This window comes from Microcaecilia unicolor, chromosome 14 (genome assembly GCF_901765095.1).
Source record: "Microcaecilia unicolor chromosome 14, aMicUni1.1, whole genome shotgun sequence".
Taxonomy (NCBI): domain Eukaryota; kingdom Metazoa; phylum Chordata; class Amphibia; order Gymnophiona; family Siphonopidae; genus Microcaecilia; species Microcaecilia unicolor.
This window is the reverse complement of record NC_044044.1, coordinates 6,978,521-7,002,089: the sequence shown is the minus strand read 5'-3', so window position 1 is coordinate 7,002,089 and position 23,569 is coordinate 6,978,521. Positions and strand designations below refer to the sequence as shown.

General features: G+C 43.9%; 3 protein-coding genes across 3 annotated transcripts in view; 2 read left to right on the top strand and 1 right to left on the bottom strand.

Moving 5' to 3' along the window:
• LOC115457558 (killer cell lectin-like receptor subfamily F member 1) overlaps window positions 1-23,569 on the top strand; it is a 322,410-nt gene that overhangs the window by 3,255 nt on the left and 295,586 nt on the right. The gene's annotated exons all lie outside the window — the stretch shown is intronic.
• The window catches only part of LOC115457560 (killer cell lectin-like receptor subfamily B member 1B allele B), a 567,620-nt gene that overhangs the window by 272,664 nt on the left and 271,387 nt on the right, over window positions 1-23,569 (bottom strand). The window lies entirely within an intron of this gene.
• On the top strand, window positions 17,733-18,656 carry LOC115457555 (olfactory receptor 1019-like). The gene has a single exon (XM_030187010.1). The coding sequence runs from the start codon at window positions 17,733-17,735 to the stop codon at window positions 18,654-18,656; it is 924 nt and encodes a 307-aa protein (XP_030042870.1).

The following is a 23,569-nucleotide window of genomic DNA, read 5'->3' as shown; positions in this document are numbered from 1 at the left end:
CCAAGATCCCTCTCCCCATCCGTACCTATCAGACTCTCCCCGCCTAACACGTCTCCCGTGGATTTCTACTCCCTAAGTGCATCACTTTGCATTTCTTCGCATTGAATTTTAATTGCCAAACCTTAGACCATTCTTCTAGCTTCCTCAGATCCTTTTTCATGTTTTCCACTCCCTCCCGGGTGTCCACTCTGTTACAGATCTTAGTATCATCCGCAAATAGGCAAACTTTACCTTCTAACTCTTCGGCAATGTCACTCACAAATATATTGAACACACTGTTACTAACTTGAAGCTGCACTAACTTCTTCACTTCCCCCTTCCTCACACTGGGCACCATCAGGCAGGGTTTGATGGGAGCAGGAAAGAGGCCAAGTAACCTGGATGGCCCACTTTTAACCTTCACTCACCTGCCCAGCCCTCTCATTAACGCAATCCCAGGTGTCTCAGTAGCCACAATTCACCCCCAGAAAAAGGGGGAAGTTCCTCCCCTTTCAGAGAGGGGCATTGGTGCCTCCAGAGCAGTTTGGTACGTGACCTTCCTTGAATTAGTCAGTTGGATGGGAATCAGTCATAGAAAAATGAAAAACAAAAGACAATTCATGAAGATGAACTGGGATGGAAACCATATTAAAAAAACAACAACAAAGAAACAGCATGAAGAAATCAATAGCAAAGTAAAAACAGCAAGTACTTGTTTATTGAAACCAGTTCTGTGGGTACTAGTGCGCATTGTGTCCAGAGAGTTAAATTTGCATTGTCCAAATGGTACATTTGATTTCAGGGAAGTCTGCTCACTTTAATTCAGATCCCCACCCCCACACTCTTTTTGAAGACAACTTCTATCTTTGCCTGTTCTCTGCACTCTCAAGCTCGACCTTAAATTTCATTTCTCCGATTAGCTTTCTGAGAATACGAAACGTAGCAGAACAGAACACATTTACAAGAAGCTGCACGCAAGCCTGTAACCTCAGGCTCTAGTATCCCCTGCTTCAATTTGGTTGCGGGAGGAAATGGTTTTAATAGTTAACCCATTACTAGCTATATTGAATTTTTGTTTTAATTATGAGTATGTGAAGCCAACGGGATGCTAGGAATTAGGAAAGGGATGCAAAATAAGACCAAGAGTATGATAATGCCTCTGTATTGGTCCATGGTGTGATCTGACCTTGAGTTGCCTTATCTGAAAAAAGATATAGAGGAATTAAAAATGGTTCACAGAAGAGCAACTGAAGTGATAAAGGGGATGGAACTCCACTCAGAGCTGTTCAGCTTGGAAAAGAGACGGCTGGGGGGGGGATTTGATCAGGTAGAAGTGAATCGATTTTTCACTCTTTCAAAAAGTACAAAGACCATGAAATTACAAAGAAATACTTTAAAAACAAATAGGTGTGTCGTGGTTATTCCAGCCTTAGTACTTTTGTCATCTTTGTTTGTTGGAGAATTATTGTATTATCTTATCAGGTTGTCTGGGATCCATCAGTTGAGGAGCCCTTGAAAACTCACCTCTTGAGGTACTGCTTACCCTTATGAAAATGTTATCACCTCATGCCCACTGTCACACCTTAAAAAATTAACTAGGGGTAGTAACGTTTTAAACAGACCCCGGTCCATTTGGTGTAGGATTGAATTTTTCACTGTGGTTAAAACACTGCAACATTTTCAAAACTTGCAGGCCAGCAACTCTGATCTAATTCATCATGAGACTAGTACGCAAAAAAATGTGGCAGATTCAGGGCGAGCATAAGTAGTATGCACATTAAACTGTAGCACACTGGCAAGAGCAGGTTCATGAAGGCAAAAATAAGAAAGAGCCCTCCATCAGCTATAGAATAACATATATATATATATGGCAAACAGGCAGAATCAGCATCTTAATCCTTCCCAAAGTGCAATCAATAAATAAGGAAGGGATCTCCAGAAGCTTAGCCAAGATTGGGTGACAGGCGGGGCTAGTGCTGGGCAGACTTATACGGTCTGTGCCCTTAAAAAGACAGATGCAAATTATCTTGTTGGGCAGAGTGGATGGGCCGTGCAGGTCTTTTTCTGCCGTCATCTACTATGTTACCGAAACAGAAAGCAAATTGTAAGCGAGATCAAATATTTAAATGTCCAAAGAGCGATACCGATTGCGCGTGTTTCCAGCGAGTCGCGGGCTATTGGGCAAATTTCTATTGCTGACTTCTATTGGCTAACGTTGGACCAATAGGAGCCCTGAGGAGGCGGGCGCGGGCTCCCTTTAAGTATGCCCGCGTGCTGCGTCCCCGGGAACTGTGTCTGGCTTTCGCTTTTGAGCCTGGAGCTTCACAGCAGCAGCCGAAACCGAAACAGCCGAAGTCTCTGCTCAGGACGATGGCCGCCCGCTTGTCAAGCCCGTCTGGGGGGAGAGAGGTGGGTGTACGCGACCCTCCTAAACAGCAGAAGGCTGCTGATGGTTGGGATGAGTCGTCCTTTGCTCTTAGTCGGGATTCGGTGTCCCCTGCTACTGAGAAGCTAAAAAGACAACTAGCCCGGTCTGATCGCACTGGTCTTGCTTTAATAATAGCCGCTCTTCTTGCTGCCTTAGCACTAGCCACTGCTGCCTTAATAGCAGCCATTCCTGATGCCTTAAAACCAGTCATTGCTGATGCCTTAAAACCAGTCGCTGCTGCCTTAAAAACAGCCATTCCTGCTGCTCAATTAGACGGAGTTACTGCTACTTTGTTACAAGCAGGCATTGCTGCATTAGAAAGTGCCATTGCTGAGTTAAAAAAAAGACATGCCTGCGTCACAAACCCACATTCCTGCTCCGTTACAAAGCCACATTGATGTGTTACAAAGTGCCATTCCTAAGTTACGAGCACAAACACACACTGCTGCTCCATTACAAATAGACACTGCTGACAGGCACCAGGTAGAAACAGCCATTTCTCACTTAAAAACAGCCACTGATCTGTCACAGTCAGGGATCAGGGCCGTGCCAAGGCAGTAAGCGAGGTAAGCGCGACAGGAGGGTGCCGTCCTCTGGGGGGTGCCCCGCCGCGCTTGCCTCGCCCTCCCGCTCCCATGTCCCAACTGCCCGCCCTCTTCTCCCCCGAACAAGATCCCTTTTAAATTTACCTCCGTCTGGCAGCGAAGGTGCAGCATCACTGAAGGAGGCGGCGCTCCCGATGTCTCTACTAGTCTTCCCTTCACTCAATGTTCCGCCGAAGGGCGGGCAGTTGGGACATGGGAGCGGGAGGGCAGGGGAGAGAGGAGCGTGGATGGGAGGGCAGCGATCATCTTCACGGGGGAGGGGGCATGCGCGTGCGCCAACCGTTCGTCTGCAGGGGGGGCGCAAACTGATCCCCTGCAGGGGGGTGCCACAGACCCTTGGCACGGCCCTGTCAGGGATGGGTTAGAAAGAGCCACTACTGAGTTACAAACCCCAGCCCCAGAATCACCGGCCAGACCCCACACCACTGCCAGAACACCACCCAGATAAGTTTTATTTTGAACCCCTTAAAGGTTACAATAAATTGCAAAATCACAGCTCAGTAAAGAAATGAGGGTGCTTTCAAAGAACAAGCAACATTATTTGTAAAGTTAGGCAGCAACAGTAAAAGTGTAGTTACACCAGTGCTAAGTCTACTAATGGCTGAGCAATGCTGTGTCTGTGTAACTCTCTAAGGGCACAGGGATCATTCTGCTATCTGGTTATCCTGACTAGACAAGTCGGCTTTTCTTTTTCTCCTGTGTTCAGATCCCTTTTTGGACACCTTTAGGGAAATTTCTGCATTCTTAAATATTCTATAGGGGAACAAAAGGGAGAAGGGATTTTGGATTTAGTTCATACCTTTTAGTTGTAGCTCAAAGCCAGGTACGTTCAGGTACAATAGGCATTTTCCTATTTCTGGAGGGCTCACAGTCTTTGTATCATAGGAAATGCAGGTTTAAGTGACAACCAACATCACAACGAGCCACAGTGGAATTTGTAGGTAACAGCTTTCTCTGATTTATTATTATTTGGGCTTTATTTTTTTTGGTTGGGGGGGGAATTACTGTTCTTCCTAAAACTCTAAGGATGAAAGCTGTTACTCTCATCTCCCCCATAAGGTTTCTTTAATGGGTTTTTTTTTTTTTTGGGGGGGGGGGGGGAGATTCTCTTTCCTTGTAGGAGAGGTCCTACTCTTTTCCTTAGAGCAGTGGCTCTCGACCTGTTTTCCTTTTGTGACACACCTGATAGACAACAAGGCTCATTTTCAACGTACATAGACTTACATAGGTTAGTATGTAACTTTGAAAATGGGTTAAAGCTTTGGATAACTTCCTAAAATAAAACTCAAGTCCATAAGCCATTATTAATATGGACTTGGGGAAAATCCACTGCTTATTTCTCGGATAAGCAGCATAAAATCTATTTTACTGTTTTGGGATCTGGCCAGGTACTTTTAACCTGGATTGGTCACTTTTAGAAACAGGATGCTGGGCTTGATGGACCTTTGGTCTATTCCAGTATAGCAACTCTTTATGTTCTTATACATGTGAGACACTGAACGCAACATTCATTGCTACATAAAAGAAAACATAATTATCATTTCATTGTTAAAATTGATGCAAGATAATTTTAAAATATTCTTAATCAAATTAACACTTTTAAAACTGTTTTCGAATTAAAATTATTAAACGTTAACTTTTCTGATAGAAGTTTAAGGGTCTCTTTTACTAAATTGTGCTAGTGATTCCCGGCACAACAAATGTGATGAAGCCCTTTCAATTCGAATGGACTTCATCACATTTGCCTTATTGGAATTGCTAGTGCGGTTTTAGTAAAAGGGGCCTTAAATCTTCGTTTACCTCATCAGTTTTAGATATGGGGTTGAGTCTTGGAGGAGTATTTACCAGAGGTCTCACCTTTGCTTGGCTTGGAAAATAGCACTAGAGGTAGAAAAGCCTACTACGGACTACCTCCAAAGAATACCAAATTAGTGACAAGGTATACTATTTCAATTTTGTCAGAAATAAGGCTAAAGAAATTTCTGCCCAGTTGGCATGGTCCATTCCCTATAGTAGAAAAAGCTTCACCTGTGGCTTACCAAATTCGCCTCAAGAAAAATTCTCAAGGTGAAGATGTCCTTAAATGGATCCACATCAATCAGTTGAGACTGTGTCATCCCAGTCATTTTGCACCAGATGTGTGCATTGCTGATATGGACTGTACTAACCCCACAACACCATAGTCTGTTTCCTTTTTAGATGCAGAAAAGAACGTTGATGACTGTGTCCTGATCTCTTTGCTGATGGGATCCCTGGCCAAGCTGATTGAATCTGGTCCCATGTCTGGAGTCGGCCTACAAGATACCCCTGGCTTCACCCAATCTCAGATTGTTACTCAGGGCCAGATGCACTAAACTTAACGAACCTTTAACAAGCCATTAACGAGCAAGTAGTAAACCCTGGCATGCACTAAAGACTTTTTTTCCGACAACGGTAGCAGCTAACGAAAACGGAATGCAGATGAGCAAATTGTGTACAAACCCTACTATAATGGGATGCACTAACCTTTTCCGATTGCCTTAACACTGGAAAATCTAACGAGAGGTCTGTACCTCTCGTTGGGGCTGCGCAGGATTGAAAAACTGCAACAAAAGTAACAAAAAAAAAAATAGCGCTCCGCTTTAAAAAAAACATCAATTTTGGCCGTCATTCCCCCCTTGCAATAATAAAAACGTCTTTTTTGGCAGTGCTTCACTCAGTGGAGACCTGGAAGTCTCTGAGCCAATCACAACGCGTTCAGCTGAGCTAAACGCGCTGTGATTGGCTCAGAGACTTCCTGGTCTCTCAGCTAAGTGAAGCACTGCCAAAAAAGACGTTTTTATTATTGCAGGGGGGAATGACGGCAAAAATGGACGTTTTGGGGGGGATGGACGTCCTCAACTGCACTGTCCTCTGGATCGAGCCGCATCGGAGGGGGTGTGCAGCGCAGCATCTTCGGGCGGCACAGAGAGGCATAAGTGGCATGCGCAGAGCAGCCAGCATAACGCTTGGCTGCTCTGCGCATGCTCGACCGGCCGATTGGCCGACTGTTTAACGATGGAATAGAGAATGCAAGTGAGCTACAACGAGCAGCTCATTTGCATTCCCTTTCCTTAATGCATGCCCGTTCCTTACCGATTCGCTAAGGGAATCGGTAAGGGAAGGGCTCTAATGATTGTTTAGTGCATCTGGCCCTCAGAAAGTTGTTGTTCCCTTGACCCCATGCACGTTTTTTTGAGACACTTTAATATGAGTATGTCTAAGTCCCCTTCTAGTCAAACCTGGGTTTTCAACTATATGCAGTATGCAGTGGCGTTCCTGGCCTGGATGGCACCCGGGGTGGAGCCCCCCCCCCCCCCCGCTAAATGAAACCTCCCCCCCTCCGGCAGCGTGCACCTGCTCCGAGTTCGCTAAACTTCGTTCGTTGCAGCTCCCTTTGCCCCGGAACAGGAAGTAACCTGTTCCAGAGCAGAGGGAGCTGCAGCAAAGAGCGAAGTTTAGCGAACTCGGAGCAGGCGCACGCTGCAGTCTCTGTCCAACGGCAGCAGGCTACTATAAAAGCTTTTGAAGCGGACTTGAAAAATATTGAGACAAAATTACTTTCCCAACAGAACCATCTTATTGCCCAAAGATAAAGCCATTGCAGATACCGTTACCCTTGTTAACTTGCACACACTCAAAATTGACGTCAATACTGCAGATTTGTTTATAGTTAAAGGTGCCCTGAATGAAGACCATACCTTTATACAACCTGTGAAAGACCTTATTCAGGATTTATTTAGGGAATTGGATACCAGTGTCAGTAATTTTATGCAAGTTCACATACCTACTTATTTGGTCCCCTCTGATGTTATTCGAGATGCTTTTGCTAAAATTACCCGTTCAGAATCAGACTGCTTTTCATTTAGGTACTGCCATTCCATTATTTCTGAATTTGGAGCGCATGGAAATTGCCTTTGTCCTGAATTTGCCTTTTATTGTGACTGAGATAAACAAGTTTTAAATGTGGGTACTTGGCATGATGATTTGTAGCTACATGTTGAGACTCCGTAGTACGTTGCCTACCAACAGGATGATCCTCAACATTATCTGGTCCCCAATTTAGATATTTGTAAAAAAAACTCCCAAAGATATTCATTGGTTATGCCCCGGAAATATATAAATTCTGATGTCACCTGAATATATATATATATATATATATTCAGGTGACATCAGAATTTATATATATATATAAAGCCTCCAAGTTCGTATTTTTGCAAATTACTGCAAAATACTAGATGGGACTAGTGCATTACTCAGTACCTAAAGATTAGGTAGGGCGGAGCAGAGAAAATTTTGTGCCCACTCACTTTGGGCTCAGGCCCACCCAAAATTGGCTGTCTGGCTACGCCACTGGTTCGGAGCTAAAACCCTTGTACTGAAGATATTAGTATGCAGTAGAGAAAAGTAAGAAATGTCAAGGGCTGTGAGATTTTACTGTTAGATTTTCCGAGGATGTATTGAGCTGATCTTTAGACTGAAGAGCTCACAAAATGTGTATTTTCCTACTTAATAGATTTTAAGTGATTGAAAAGCCGAAGGGCCCACATACAGGTCAGGAAGTTCAGGCTGGTTTCGCAGTTTCAATTCTCATGAGATTTGAAACCACAAGACCGCTAACTTCCTGCACCCACCGTGCAGCTCAAGCGTGAGACTGGACATGAGAGAGAACGAAAGAAACTACATGGGGGAGGAAGGGTTCGTTTAGAGAGAGGGACTGGGAGAGGAGTATGAGAGACACTGGGTAAAGGCTGGGGGATATGTGAGAGAGCTGGAGAGATTGGGTGAAGACTGGGGAGAAAAACGAGATGAGAGATTGGTGGGAACCCAGGCCACGGTGATATTCCTTCATCTATCAGTGGGGTGTTGACTTTCTTTACCTATACAGACAGAATGGGAAAACAGTTTTACTAAATCTGTTTCCAAACATTGCTGCTGATCTTAGAGAGGATTCCCCCCACCCCTTCCTGAAACTTCATTGGGGACAACTAGAGGGCAGCCAGCTTTTTTCAGTTTTGGCCAAACCTGAAACTCTAAATACTTTCGGCTGAAAATGCAGCTGAAACATTTTCGCCTGATTTCGGACAAAACTAAAGATTGGTTGTGTGAATGTGAACCAATGAGGCCCTTTGGGATTGTCAGAGCTTGCAGTCTGTAACTCTGCTAAACCCACAGCAGATTATTATTCTCCAAACCCAGGAACTGCAAGCAAGGACTTCTCAACAAATCTGGATCCACAGTTAATGTAACTTAGGCAAGGGGCTGTCAAAAGACAGAACACCTTCTACTAAACTGTGGTAAAATTTGCAGTTATCTTGACTTAACGTAGGATTGTACCAAGCAGTAGCTGCAAATTTAAAGCGGCACTTGGTGGGAATGTTACCATTATTTTTTATTGCAGGTTGTATGTTAACATTCAGATTAACACATGGTGTCTCTCGTGGTGTACTGCTAGGGATTTACAGCCAGTCTCACTGCCATAGGCTATTCAATAATTACTGTGGATTCTTTTGGATTCGTATTAGGTAAATGAGACCTTTATTAGAGTTGCGAAATTCTACAGTGATTAAGATATATACAATGATTAGCTATATAAACAATCATAACATCACTGGTCTCTACATCTAAGCAATGCTAAGAGTTCTTAGACCAGGAAAAGAAAGGCAGAAGATTGAAAAGCAATCCTTTACATCTTCCATTACACGTGGCTAACGAGGAAGCACTTAATATCTCCTATAAGAGGAGAGAGAAGAGATATGATAGAGACATTTCAATATCTCTGTGGCATAGTGTTGAGTCCTGGATGTTTTAATAAAGCTTCCATATATTGAACATTGTCTGCTGTTTAGTCTTTTTGTCGCCCTCGCTGTGTTTGACTTGCTTCCAGTCAGAGGTCACAAGCAGCACTGGAGCACTTTACACCTCAGCTTCCTCCTGGCAAATCCATTGATAGGGTCTTCTGCAGAGGTCAGAATCAAAGTGTTGGCCATTCACTGCCACACACTTGCCTTCCTCCAAGGGTCCTGGTACAGAGAATCTAAGATGATAGGGAAAAAGGAAGGGAGAAAGGCTTGAATTTATTACACAAGCTGCAGGACACAAAGTACTGAAATGCAGATGTGAGAGAACCAGCTAGAAAATTAGATTCAGACGGGGATCTTCTGCTTAAATTAATGTCCGTGGCGTCTTGCTGCTATACTAAGTTTCCTACCTGTGTTAGACTACTGTGTGGTTTTTGGGCCGTTGTTTCTTCAGGACCACTGTCCCACTGACATCTTCCAACACATGGGTCACATGACCTGGGCTGTGCCAGGTTCAAGTTACTATTTAGATACTGCCCTCAGCGGTGTCCACGCTGAAGGAGAACACACAAGGAGAAAGACAAGCTACTTATGCGCGCTCCTTGGGGTGAGCGATGATGGGAAGAGCAATGTGCCCACTGTAAGTTCTGTTCTGTTGTGGATTCTGTCATTGGTTATTAATTTCCTGATGAGGTTTCTATGTGGCTGGTGCTCTTTTATTTCTTTTTTGGGGTTTTTCTTTATGCCGACCGATATCTCCCCCATATCGAGGAGATGGGGATACCGCCCTCCTGCAAAGCCACAGGATCCTGATATCAAGGATAGGCAGCTCATCACATGCCCAATTTCCTCCTCTCCCCCTCCACCCCCTCTCTCCGATCTGGCTGTGTCCTTTGTCTTATTATTGACCCTGTTCCATCTTTTAGATACCTTGTGATGTCCTGGGCTTACCTTGCTTCTCTGATGATCCCCTACACCCATGCTGGACATGGATGGAGTGGATGGCAGGGAATAGAGGAGAAATGTTGGACAAGGATGGAGGAAAGGAAGGAGATGCACATGGATGGAGTGGAAGGGAGAGAGGAGAAATGCTGGTTATGGATGGAGGGGAGGGAAGACAGAGGAAGTAGATGCACATGGATGGAGGGGAGTGAAGAGAAAAGCTTTATATGGATGGAGGGGAAATTGCTGAATTTAAGGGCTGGATTGGAACACTTTGAGGGCAGATGTTGAAACTGGAGAAAGGATAGGGACAGGGCTACAGATGGTAGACAGGACACATAAGGACACAAGGATGGTGGACATGGTGAGAGAAAAAATATCAAATGGAAAGAAGACACTGCATAAAACAGAAGACACTGGGACCAAAGCGAATAGAAAAACTAAATGCTCAGACAGCAAAGGTAGAAAACATCTTTTAATTCAGGCTAAAGAGTCCTAGCCGTCTTAACCTCTCCTCATAGGGTAGTCATCCCATCCCTTTTATCACCTTTGTCGCCCTTCTCTGCACCTCCAGAACAGGAAGGTAATTTTTTTTTGGGGGGGGGCTGGAGGAGTAGCAGTTGTGGGAATCTAACAGGGTGGGAGGATGGGGGTGGGTAGGAGGTATGCATGGGACATCAAAGCATATCATTGATATTCTAACAGGATGGGTGTGGATAGGTGAGGGGTGGGGTGATCAACAGAGACATACAGCTTTATGGTTTATAATGGGCTAGGAACCCCAGATCCTTGTTAAGTCCTTTCTGTTGGATGTTAAAATTCTGATTTCAAAGGTCTTACGTTCTTGTACGGTTTTAAAGTCACTGGTACAGTGTCCTGGTCTTGTAAAATGCTGACCAAATGCTTTGATGTCCCCATGCATACCTCCTACCCACCCCCATCCTCCCACCCTGTCAGACTGTCATAGTAATGCTTGAATGTTTTCACTTATATACACTGTCAGCTAGCACATTTGCTTATTTCCGATCTGACGAAGGGCAACCTTCGAAAGCTAATCAAGAAATGTATTAAGTTATGTTCAATAAAAAAGGTATCATCTTATTTTCTTTTCCATGTTTTATTTTGTTTTATTTCTACTGATCACCTTCAAAATGAAACCAAGATAAAATTGTGGCCTCATTACTACCTTTGTGACATTTAGTCATGGAGGGTTGTAAAAGAGGGCTGTTAAAGTTGAAAAATTACTAGTTCCAAGTGGAAGTGCCGACACCGCTACATAGAAGTTGCCAGGTCTGTCCTATTCATTTTTTTGAACGGGTGTTTTTGTAAAATGGTGGCTCCCACTGATGTACCAGCAAATACATGAGCACTGCTGCAGGTATTTAAACAAAAAAGTTCTGTGTCAGATGACCTTTTTCTAAAATCTGACCAAAACTGACCACTTGGCTATCTCAGTTCTATTTCTACATGTCTGATTGATACACCTGGAGTATTTGAATGCCTCTGTTCTACATAATGTAATGTTCTCTGTCTTTCTCTCTCTTCTTGGGTGCAGCTACTTAGTTTTAAAGTCTTTATGGAAGAAGGGAAACCTCCTGAAGTGTGATCCTGTGAAAGGACAGCGACACCTCTGCTTCAGGCTGGGATATACTGTGGATTCGGTTTTGCAGCCTGGCTCTGCCTTCACTCTATGTACACACATGCAATGAGTGTGAAGTGTGAGTCTAGGTGTGAAATCCTGTTGGGGGGGGGGGGGGGGGGGGGGACTGTGTGAAATCACAGAGGGTTTCTCACTTGGAACTGCACCTACCTAAGACTGAAGCCTTGTTACTTAATCTCACCCAAGTCCACTTCCTTCCCTAGCTCTGCACTGCTTCTGGGAGGGATCAGAGGTCCAGGGGTGACCTCTGGTGCTTAAGACATCTGCACTTTGGGTGTGAGCTTTTGTGATTGAACAGGGTCTTTACTTTACATCTGAAGAACAATAATAAAAAGCAAAAATATATAGACCTGCTAAAAGAAAACTAATATAAAAATATAGTAACACACACTCTGGAATGCCAGACAGGGCTTTGCTCAACACAAGACTTCAGAAACCAGGTGAAAGTCTGACTCTTTTCCCAGGCCTTTAATGGAAGAAGTAAGTACATAAGCATCACCATGCTGGGACAGACCAAGGGTCCATTGAGCCCAGCACCCTGTCACCGACAGCGGCTAAAAGAACAAGTAATTTGTCCCACCCATCCTAGAAATACTGTATTATTCCCTCATCCATTCAATAACATTCTATGACTTTTTCCTCCAGGAAGCCGTCCAACCCTTTTTTGAAGTCCGCTTAATAAGTTAACCACCTTAACCACCTTTTCCAGCAGCAAATTCCAGAGTTTAACTACGCGTTGAGTGAAGAACAATTTCCGTGTTAACCGTGTACGCACCTACAATATCCCTATAGGCGCACATTAATTGTAGGCGCGTAAAAAATTGAAGACGTCTTAGCAAACAGGGTCCCCAATTCGTAAAACACCGTAAAACAACACATGCTAAAAATCTACCCCAAACATTTCCTGGAGGTAACCTCTGGTATCCCTATTCCATACACCTGACTAAGATCAAAGTCCCTCAGCTTTTCCTTAAAGCAGATACAATCCATCTCTGAGTTTCTAAAGGGAGTCGATTCCACTGCAAAGGTCCCGCTGCATAAAACATACGGGCATAGGATGCAGATATTCAGCTGCTAAACTGTCAATCCATCTGTTTAATTTAGATCTGCTAATGCTCCTCATATCCTCCCCTCTCCACTCTGCTCTTAATATTGCATCTCACAGCTCACGTTGCAAAACACAAGTTAAAAATGAATTAAAATAGCTTTCCGGCAGAAGTGAGACTGACCAATTCCTCCTTCAATTTTAATGTTTACTTGCAAAACCGACCAAGGAGTTAAGTAACTGCTTGGGTTGGATGTTTGCAGGCAACGATTATTAATTTTTAAAAAATTATTCAGTACTGATGTAAGTGCAATAGAAAAGATCTGTAAAATATTATAATGTGGATCAATTAAAGACTTCCTCATGGTAAATCAGTCAGTGGTAGAGAAACACTTTTGTTCAAAATCTGACAAACATCTATCCCCACTAGCAGAGTGAAAAATCAGTGAGTAATAAATCTTTAGGTCAGTACTCCAGAGCCTTTAATATACAGAGCTGACTGCCATTAATGCTTCAACTTCCCTCACAGGTCATAAACCTCCCATATTGTGCAAAATCAGTTCTTAGAACTTATCTAAAAAACCCAATGGAAGCCTTGCTGGGACAGAAGTGTGAGAGTTGATAGCATCTTGTGAAGAAACTCTGAAGCAGCTGCTGGTGAAACAGCAGGGCCTCCATTGAGATTTTGAGATAAGAATTTATTTTTGCACAACACGTATGTTTGATAAATAAAGAAAAGGCAGGTTTTTGACCTGTGATTGAAGTTGAAGGCACTCATGGCAGTCAGGTTGATAACTTGCAGTAACTTCAGAGCCTCTTTTCCTCCACTAATAAAAAATGCATGAAGATTATATTAAGGCCTCTGTTCTGATTACATATTACTCACTGATTATTCACTCTGCTTGTGGGGATTGACACTTGCAATGTAAGAGAAATACATTTGCAATGATCTCACATCTAAAAATACATGTTTCCTTTACTGATTTTTTTGATATTGTACTTACAGTTCTGGCCTGTAGCTTCACATGAGGCTCATGGACAGTTGTCCTTCTCACCTGTCAACCAAACTTACATTTCCACATCACAAAACTCCTATCAGTTAAAAATGTGTGTGTGCTCAAGAGAAAACAGGTGGCACCTACCCTGGCAAGGTGGGCTATATGCATAATGTGCAGGTCACCTCCTCTGTGCCTTTTGGGATTGTCGCTCCATGCAGGTTACACCCCTCTGCGTCTTATACAACAAAATAAATGCACGATGCATGCCACAAGAACCTAATGTGATATTTTTGTGACTGATATTAATCCATCTGTTGCAGTGAATCCCCTGATACATATAGATGCCCCTTCCTTGAATCTCCTGGGTGGAGATTCTGTCCAAAGAGAAGGCACGTCCAGGCTATTTGTGATAATTTCTTTCCTCCTTCTTGGCTCTTACCAGAACTTTCTTGCTGCGGGGACCTGTGGCCTTCTGAGGGTGGTGAAAATTTCAGATCGCTGTACACGATTTCTCCTGACATCTCTCTCACGTCGTGACTCTCCCTTCAGCTTCAAGCACTTTCCCCCGTTCTCACTCACTTTCTATGTTCCCAATAGCTGCTTCAGAAGAATTCACCAAGAAAGCATTGAGGAAGTCACTGATATACCACTGCTGCTTGCAGAGCACAAATTAAAAGGAGAAGTAACTGTGAAATGTAAACGAAAGAAAACTGTTCACCACATGATTAATTTATTTAAAAAAATGTATATTCTGTCTACAACTAAGCGGCTTACAATAAAAACATACACAATAACAATCTGAATAAAATAAAACTCAAATTACAAAAAAACAGAATAAATTCACATTATAATATACAAAAATTGATATATTAATTGTTCCTATGGAGGGATTTGAAATCAGGTCATGAGTGCAGTAGACAAGCAACCTACTGATTGCACCATGAGACCTTGCCCCCCCCCCCTCCCCGACATAATATTGCATTTTATCCCATTTGTCAGAAGGATTCAATTCTGCCTTTACGGTGCAGGTCAGAAGAATACAATTGATAAACTGTACAAGATTTACAAATAGATCAAAAACATGCCAGGGGACCCTTCCCCAGAGAGCTGAGATTCTAGTAGGAAGCTTGATGGTAACAGACAAGGTTCATGAGGAATGTGCTACAGACCAGAGAAGGGAGTGTGATGGCCTACAGCAGCTGGAAGTGAAGGGAGGGAGGGAGTGGAGATGTGAAAAAGACAGCTCAGAAATGCTGGGCTTAGGAGTGGAATGGTAGGTAAGTGAAAGATAAAGTAAAATGAATTCATAACCCCCCCCCCCCCCCCAAACACTGACCAGGGATCAATGCGAATGAAGCACAGATCAGATTTTCCCAAAGCTGCTCTAGTAAACAGAGTATTCCCCTACCACAACTGGAGCAAAGACCGAATCAGAGTCCCAAAACTTATTTTCCCCGCAGATCAATCATTTCCATACTTTCCAGGGAACTCAGGCACAGAGCGAAAAATCATCTTTAATTGCCAGCCGAGACTTTTTGATTTCCCAGATAAACAGTGCACCGTTTTCTCTCCACACCCCATCCTAAAAGTATTTAAGACATGCGAGATGCCCCCTCCTCCCACATCCACAGTGAAAGAGAGAAGGTGGTGCTGCCAGACAGGTGAGAGGAACCCCAGGATCCTGAAACAGTTAACCCTAAACCCATCAGTCAGCTGCATTAAAGCTCCACTCAGAAGCTTTGGCAGAGGTCAAACTCTCCTAGCCAGGAGCAGTCGAAATATTTCGCCCTGTTGCCCTTTATAGTACAAACATATTATTTGTTAGGGAATACAGAATGCATTTATGCAGAGCTTGTTTCAGAGGGTACTTATATTCCGCCAGAACCGATAAACTCATATCACCCCTCTCCTCAGGTCACTTCACTGGCTTCCGATCAGATACCGCATTCAGTTCAAGCTTCTACTCCTTACCTACAAATGCACCCAGTCTGCGGCTCCTCACTACCTTTCTACCCTCATCTCCCCTTACGTTCCCACCCGAAACCTCCGTTCACAGGACAAATCCCTCCTCTCTGTACCCTTCTCCACCACCGCCAAGTCCAGGCTCTGCTCATTCTGCCTCGCCTCACCCTATGCTTGGAACAACCTTCCTGAGCCCTTACGCCAAGCTCCCTCCCTGCCCATCTTCAAGTCCTTGCTTAAAGCCCACCTCTTCAATGCTGCTTTCGGCACCTAACTCTTACCTTTCAGGAAATCCAGACTGCCCCAATTTGACTGCCACTATCGGTCTGACTGTTCACTTGTCCTTTAGATTGTAAGCTCTTTGAGCAGGGACTGTCCTTTATGTTAAATTGTACAGCGCTGCGTAACCCTAGTAGCGCTTTAGAAATGTTAAGTAGTAGTACTTGGGGTGAACTGATAAAAGTGACCCACGGTTCTCAAGTATTAATCGTGTACAATTCAAATCATTATAAGAAAAAGAACTCCATTAAAATTAGAGGAAAGATTCATAAAATGTTCATCCAGGTTCTGCCTTTTCATAGGTTCTGTGGCTGAAGGCGGGGTGCCTGGTTATTGTGGGGTGGCTCACCCCACCCCTGAAGGACAGCCTGGCATTTAAATACAGACACTTTTTTTGCTAAGCTAAAATGCAGAGGACTCACAGGGGTGTGATGTATGGGAGTCAGGGGTCGGATGGAGCCTGCTTGAAGAGACATCAAAATGAATCTGACCCAAATATCCTTATTTAATTATAAAAATGTATAAAGGGGACAGTGTGTTAGTCTAGCAAACAATTAAATCAGCTAAATAATCGCATCAGATGAGCTGGGTACAGATGTTTTCCTTTTCTAAAATAATGTAGGTTTCTGGCTTTCTGAGGTCCTTTCCTCAGCATTATACTGCAGCACGGGAAGCTTCAGTGGAACCTTCAGGTTCACATGATTTGATTAGCCACTTTAATATTACGCAAATAACATTCAGTGGATGAATACCTCCCACTCATAGCCGTTTCTCTTGCTCCCTATCCATTTGCCTGTCCCTGAGAGCGGCACGTGCACCTTAAATCATTCATAGCACATACAAAAGGCATTCCTCTCTGCACAAAGACTTGGTTTTCTTTTAACTTTTCATATCTGTGTTTTCAAAGCTTTGTCCCCTAGGCACAGAATAGGATGAGACCTTTAGTATAAGAATACTTTCTCAGCACAATCTCTCCCCACCACAATGAGCGGACGATGAATGTCCTGCTAATGAGCTGAGTGTGACGCTCGATGAACTGCAGATAGAAACATAGAAACATGACGGCAGGTAAAGGCCATATGGCCCATCCAGTCTGCCCATCCTCTTTAACCCCTAATTCTTCCTGTTCCTAAGTGATCCCACATGCTTATCCCATGCCTTTTTAAATTCTGGAACAGTCCTCGATTCCACCACCTCCACCGGGAGGCCATTCCACTCCTCCACCATCCTTTCTGTAAAATAATACTTCCTTAGGTTACTCCTAAGCCTATTCCCTCTTACCTTTGTCATATGCCCCCTCATTCATTTGAAAAAGGCTCTCTTCCTGTACATAAATGCCCTTGAGATATTTAAACGTTTCTATCGTGTCTCCTCTGTCCCTCCTCTCCTCTCTTCCAGTGTATACATGTTGAGGTTACATAGAAACATGACGGCAGATAAAGGCCATATGACCCATCCAGTCTGCCCATCCTCTGTAACCCCTAATTCTTCCTGTTCCTAAGCGATCCCACATGCTTATCCCTTGCCTTTTTAAATTCTGGAACAGTCCTTGACTCCACCACCTCCACCAGGAGGCCATTCCATGCCTCCACCACCCTTTCTGTGAAATAATACTTCCTTAGGTTACTCCTAAGCCTATTCCCTCTTAACTTTGTCATATGCCCCCTCATTCCAGAGCTCTCCTTCATTTGGAAAAGGCTCTCTTCCTGTACATAAATGCCCTTGAGATATTTAAACGTTTCTATCATGTCTCCTCTCTCCATCCTCTCTTGCAGGGTATACATGTTGAAGTTCATAAGCCTGTCCCTATATTTTGTGTGTTCAAGACCGCTTACTAATTTTGTAGCCGCCCTCTGGACCGACTCCATTTTGTTTACATCTTTTTGTAGGTGCGGTCTCCAGCGACTTTCACTGCTGGCCACACATTGCAGGAACTTCAGTGACATCTGCCCTTATCACATGTATCTTTTCTAATTTTTTTTTGTTCTATTGTTAGGACAATACCCACGAAGCCAATGGACATAGAAAACATGACAACGGTGACAGAATTCATCATTCTTGGACTTTCTGATAATCTCCAGCTGCAGCTTCCTCTCTTCCTGGTGTTTCTATTTATCTACATGGTCACCCTGCTGGGGAACCTTCTGATTATCACACTGACCTGTGCTGACCCCCGCGTGCACACCCCCATGTATTTCTTCCTCAGCAACCTCTCCCTCACAGACATCTGGTGCAGCTCCACCATCACCCCCAAACTGCTGGGGATCCTCCTCTCAGGGAACAAAACCATTTCCTTTGCTGCCTGCATTGTGCAGCTGAACTTCTTCATGGACTCCACCTGCGTTGAGATCTTTCTCCTCACCGCCATGGCTTACGACCGCTACGCCGCAGTCTGTGACCCTTTGCACTATTCACTGGTCATGAACCCCAGAGTCTGCATCCTGCTGGCTGCCGCTTCCTGGATCACTGGCATTTTGAGCGCTGTTATGATCACAGCTTCTGTTGTCCATCTTTCCTTCTGCGGCTCTAACAAGATCGATCATATCTTCTGTGACCTCATTCCATTGTTAAAGCTTTCCTGCACCGACACGACCGGCCCTGAAATTATATTATTCCTAGAAGCTGTTTTGTTGTCATTTCCTGCCTTCCTGGTGACTCTTGTATCTTACACCTACATCATCTCGGCCATCCTGAGGATCCGCTCTGCGGAGGGGAAGCGTAAAGCCTTCTCCACCTGCTCCTCCCACCTCACTGTTGTCTCTCTGTACTATTTATCACTCTTCTCCATGTACCTGAGACCCACCTCGACATATTCCCAGGGACAGGGAAAAATCATGTCTGTGGTCTACACAACTGTCACCCCCATGCTGAACCCCATGATTTACAGCCTGAGGAACAAGGACATAAAAAATGCATTGAAGAAAGTGCTTGGGAGGTAGCTGATGGGAGCAGAGAGTGTAGAAATCATAGCACATTGTCAGACAGAGCAGTAGGGATTCATGGAGTGATATAACTCCTGTGAATTACATCCCAAATGGGACATTGCTCTTGCGAGTACGGTGATGCTTATACATTTATGAACACCACTACTGCAATTTTTCCCCTTTATCTTGAGGTTCACTGTCAAATTCCTATGAGTCAGAGAAGGGATCGTTCTCTAAAACTGGTGCCAACCTTTACACACCAATCGCCTGTATAAATGTCCAAAATACCAGTATGAGTAGTGACAAAAAGCACCAGGAGCCTTCAAAATCGGGACACAATTTCTTTAATCGTACAACTTGAACATCAATTCTCTTCCGTCACGGGCCGTGTTTCGGTGCACAGCGCCTGCGTCAGGGGTCGATTAAGTTGTGACGACTTAAAAAACAATGGAGCTTTCTCATTAGGAGATGACGGTCTCTTCAAGCTCTAATTAAAGAGTCAAACAGTTTGATTTTTTATTGTCTGCTTTCACCTGCTTATCCTGTTTTGTGTCATACATTAATTATCAGTATCTGTAGCAGAGCTTATTGTGTTATCATCGAGGCTGTATGTTCTGTTTTTATTTATCCTTCGATTTCTACCTTAGTGAATTAAAGGGTAAAAGGTGGGCACAGTTTTTTTTTTTTTGGTTGCTTCACAGATTGGGGAATGGCAATTGGAGGAGAGCAGTGGGGCAGGGTGAGATGGGAGAGGGGATGCTTTTGGAATGCTGCAAGGTTTCAGATGCTGTCAGATTCCTGGAAATCTGGAATCCCTGTTTCTCAGTAACAGGCTGGAAGGGTAGCATTAAATCTGTCCTTCTGTCTGGTAACCCCTTTCTCTGATGCTACAAACATAGTAACATAGTAGATGACGGCAGAAAAAGACCTTCACGGTCCATCCAGTCTGCCCAACAAGATAAACTCATATGTGCCACTTTTTGTGTATACCTTACCTTGATTTGTACCTGTCCCTTTCTGGGCACAGACCGTATAAGTCAGTCCAGCACTATCCCTGCCTCCCAACCACCAGCCCCGCCTCCCATCACCGGCTCTGGCACAGACCGTATAAGTCTGCCCAGCACTATCCCTGCCTCCCAACCACCAGCCCCGCCTCCCACCACCGGCTCTGGCACAGACCGTATAAGTCTGCCCAGCATTATCCCCGTATTTATTTATTTTTAGCATTAATACACCGCCTACAAGCAAAGTGGTTCCAAAATCAACATACACAAATTAAAATGATCAAATCACAACAACACAAATTCCTTACAACTGACAATTAACTAGAAGGAAGACTAATTATATGGAATAAGAAAGCTAAAAGTCTTTATCCCCTGGATTCTATATATGGTGCCAAAAACTGGATGCTGATCGAAGATAGACATCCAACTTTGTTGGCCAACACGCCAGTAATTGAGAGCTAATTGGTGCGCACATCTTCCTATGAGCTATTCTAGGTGTGCTCCCCAATCCCGTGTTGTGCAACTCAAAAGTGGGCATGGCCACGAGAGGCACATGGGCCAATCAAGGTTTCCTAAAGTTTGTGCGCAGTGTTCTAGAATACTGGAGATGCGCACCCAAGTAGGGCGTTGGGAACTGCACCTGCATCAACAGGGCGTAAGTTCTGGCACCCAAGTTTGGGCGCTGAAATTGTCAAACAATGCTATTCCGTAATGGGCACTCATCGCTCAGTGCCTGTTATAGAATAACATCACTTGCTGATTTCTCAATGACATTTACTGAGTCTGGGCCCTCCACATGTCTAATACAATATGCAAATATATCTCTTGTGGATATCCCGAAAACCTGATTGGCTGGGTGTGCCCTGAGGACCACAGGTATAGATTCTTTATCAAATTGTTTCTTTGAATGAATGAAAAATGATCTATGTCGTATTATTTGAGAGATGCGACGTTGAAAGCTAGGATCTCGATAGTGGTGTTGAAAAGGCTATATTATGCTTTTTTTGATCATTTTGGTTTGGCTTTGGGTACTTTGTTTCCCTCTTTTCTCTTTCTGGTGGTGTTGAAGATAACAGGAGTAACCTACAGTGCTGATTGGAGCTGCAAGTCTTTCAGTATCAGAGCGCGAGACCCTTTGTTTCTCTAGATGGAATTTGACTTTATGGTAACAGTTCACTTTGATATTGTCCACTGAAGGGTGGTATAAAAAAAACCCATAAAGCAGATCCCAGTTTTAAAACACAGCAAGCTACATAGGGGAAAAACCTATGCGTCCAGCTTCTCCTATACAAGCACACAATTCTAGAATGCACTGCCAAAAGTTGTGAAGACAACCTATGACCACCTAAACTTCAGGAAATCATTAAAGACCTACCTGTTCAAAAAGGCATACCCCACTGACCCAACATAAATGCCTGCACTCTGCAACACAACATAACCAAAGCTTGTAATGGACACTACATAATCTTTCCTCTCCTTGATCCCCATTTTAACTGAAACATATGTTCCTTACTCAACCACAATACCACCTGTATTTGTTTCTTTACCCGACTTGGCGAATGCCTCTACGGTACTGAGGGTATTCCCACTGCAGCTCCTTGTGACTCTGGGCAAGTCACTTAACCCTCCATTGCCCCTGGTACAAAATAAGTACCTAGATATATGTAAACCGCTTTGAATGTAGTTGCAAAAACCTCATTCATCATGACACAGGGAACAGCCGGGCACAGGACTCCCTCGCTCCATTTACTCTTTCAAATAAAGAGACATTATGAAGTCACCACTGAAGATGTGATCTGATCTTTTTGGTTAGGAATCATTTCCATTAAACTAAGAGTGGAGTAATATCCAACCTCTTAGTGACCCACTGTATTTTGAGTGCGTTTGTGGGAATACAAAATGCCGTATCGTGCTTGTGTGTTTTTTTTTAATATCACCCTTCCTTGTCAGTGTCTGAGGCAATCAGTGATCAGGCACTGACAAGAAATGTGACATTTAGCAATGCACTGTAGATTACTGCTACAATTTTAATTCATCAGTAACTTGCATGCTTACTGATTACAGTGTGCTGTGGTATTTTTGTACCTAATTTCACAGTACAGAACAAGATCTACCACGATGCTTCCTGCATGGGCTCCAGAGAATGAGTGGCAGTTATGGCCCCTGGGCAACTCCCCTCCCTGTGTAGGAAGGGAGAGGTGGCTATAACTGAAGACATACCTGGAGATGGGCTGGAGGGAGAGAAAGTGCTTGGGCTGAGATGAGAGAGGACTTGTGTGGATAACATGGGGGAGGCCACAAAATATGGTGTGGATGGATGAGGTGTGCAGGGGAAAGAGGGGAAGAGAATATTGATATATTGATATGGTAGGGAGACAGAACTGAGGGACAGGCGGTGATGGAAAGGGGGAAAGGGAAATGGGACTTGATATACTGACTTTCTAAGTTTTTTGCAACTACATTCAAAACGGTTTACATAGTATATACAGATACTTATTTTGTACCAGGAGAGAGAAGGTTGGACAGGTGCTAAGAGTAATGGGAGAGAATGATAGTAATGTAATGATGTAAAACAAGGGCAATAACAGAGACAAAAAGAAGGTGTGTGTGTGTGTTTTTTTTTTAAAGAAGCATCTCCATGTGCAAATGGTGATTTTGGAAAGCTGACATTTACAAGTGGAGATTCCAGGTGATTTTGGCATGAAGAGGGCATAGTTTAAGGCAGGCTGAAAATGCAGATGTATCTTCATTGCACAAGGGGAATAAGCATGTAGATCTGAAAGATTTCATGTTGGCTGAGACAGCTTGAAGGGAAAGGTGCAAAGGCTGACAGTGCCACCACTCCGAACCAACACCAAATCAATTCAATCCAATCACACCCCTAACACCTCCTGCTCTGTCCTTAGCTTTCAAATGGTGCTTGTGACCTCTAGTGGTAGTTATGTGAAACTACTGCTAGAGCTCATAGGTGCAGAACAAACAATGGGGATCACTTTGCTCCCCTCTGAACCACCACCGATAGACTCTGGTAAGTGCCTGGGGTGGGATGGGGGATCTGGGTTCAGTGGGGAACTTACAGGCTTAACTTTACGAGGGATGCGAGTCCAAAACCAAAAAAAACCCAAAAAAGTGGAAGATACGTAGACAAAGTCCAAGATGAAAAAAGTCATCGTATTCCTTAGAAACAGTGGAAATGTTCTTTATACAATCTCTGATGCAGTTGTCCAAAAAAATCCCAATCCAGGCCGTGTTTTGGCACATATGCCTTTGTAAGGGGACCTGTAAAGTGACGCAATTCACAATGCTGCAATCTGTTACTGACTATAAAACACAAGCACAAAATGAACGTTACGAGCAGGGCTTTTTTTGAGGGGGTACTTGGGGGTACTGAGTACTGGCACCTTTTTCATTGTCTGCTAAAATTGACTCATAGTCCCCAAGTTATAGCAAAAGAGCTCAGGCTCTACACACCAATTCTGCATTTTCATAGATTCTGTGACTGGTTGCAGGGGGCCTGGCTATTGTGGGGTGGGTCCCTCAGTGATCACCCCACCCCTGAAGGGTGGCCTCAGGCCTGGCATTTGAGTACCGGCACCTTTTTTGCTAGAAAACAGGCACTGGTTACGAATTAAGCAAAGCTGATGGCGTCCATGAAAAGGAGGGAGGGGTGTGGCCAGGCATAGAAGGGGACATGGGATTGGGGAAAGTGTGGGGGGAGCAGCTTTTTAAAATCATTCATCTAGACTTCCATATTTTGGGTTTAAACAACACGTTCCCTATGGGTAACTGGTGTCCTTTTCCTACAAACATATTTTTAAAGAAGTTTTTCCTACTTAACCATTGACCTTTCTCATGACTTTATAACCTTCCCAAGCCTCTTTTTTTTGCAAGCTGAAGAGCCCTAACCTGTTCCTTCTCTCTTTA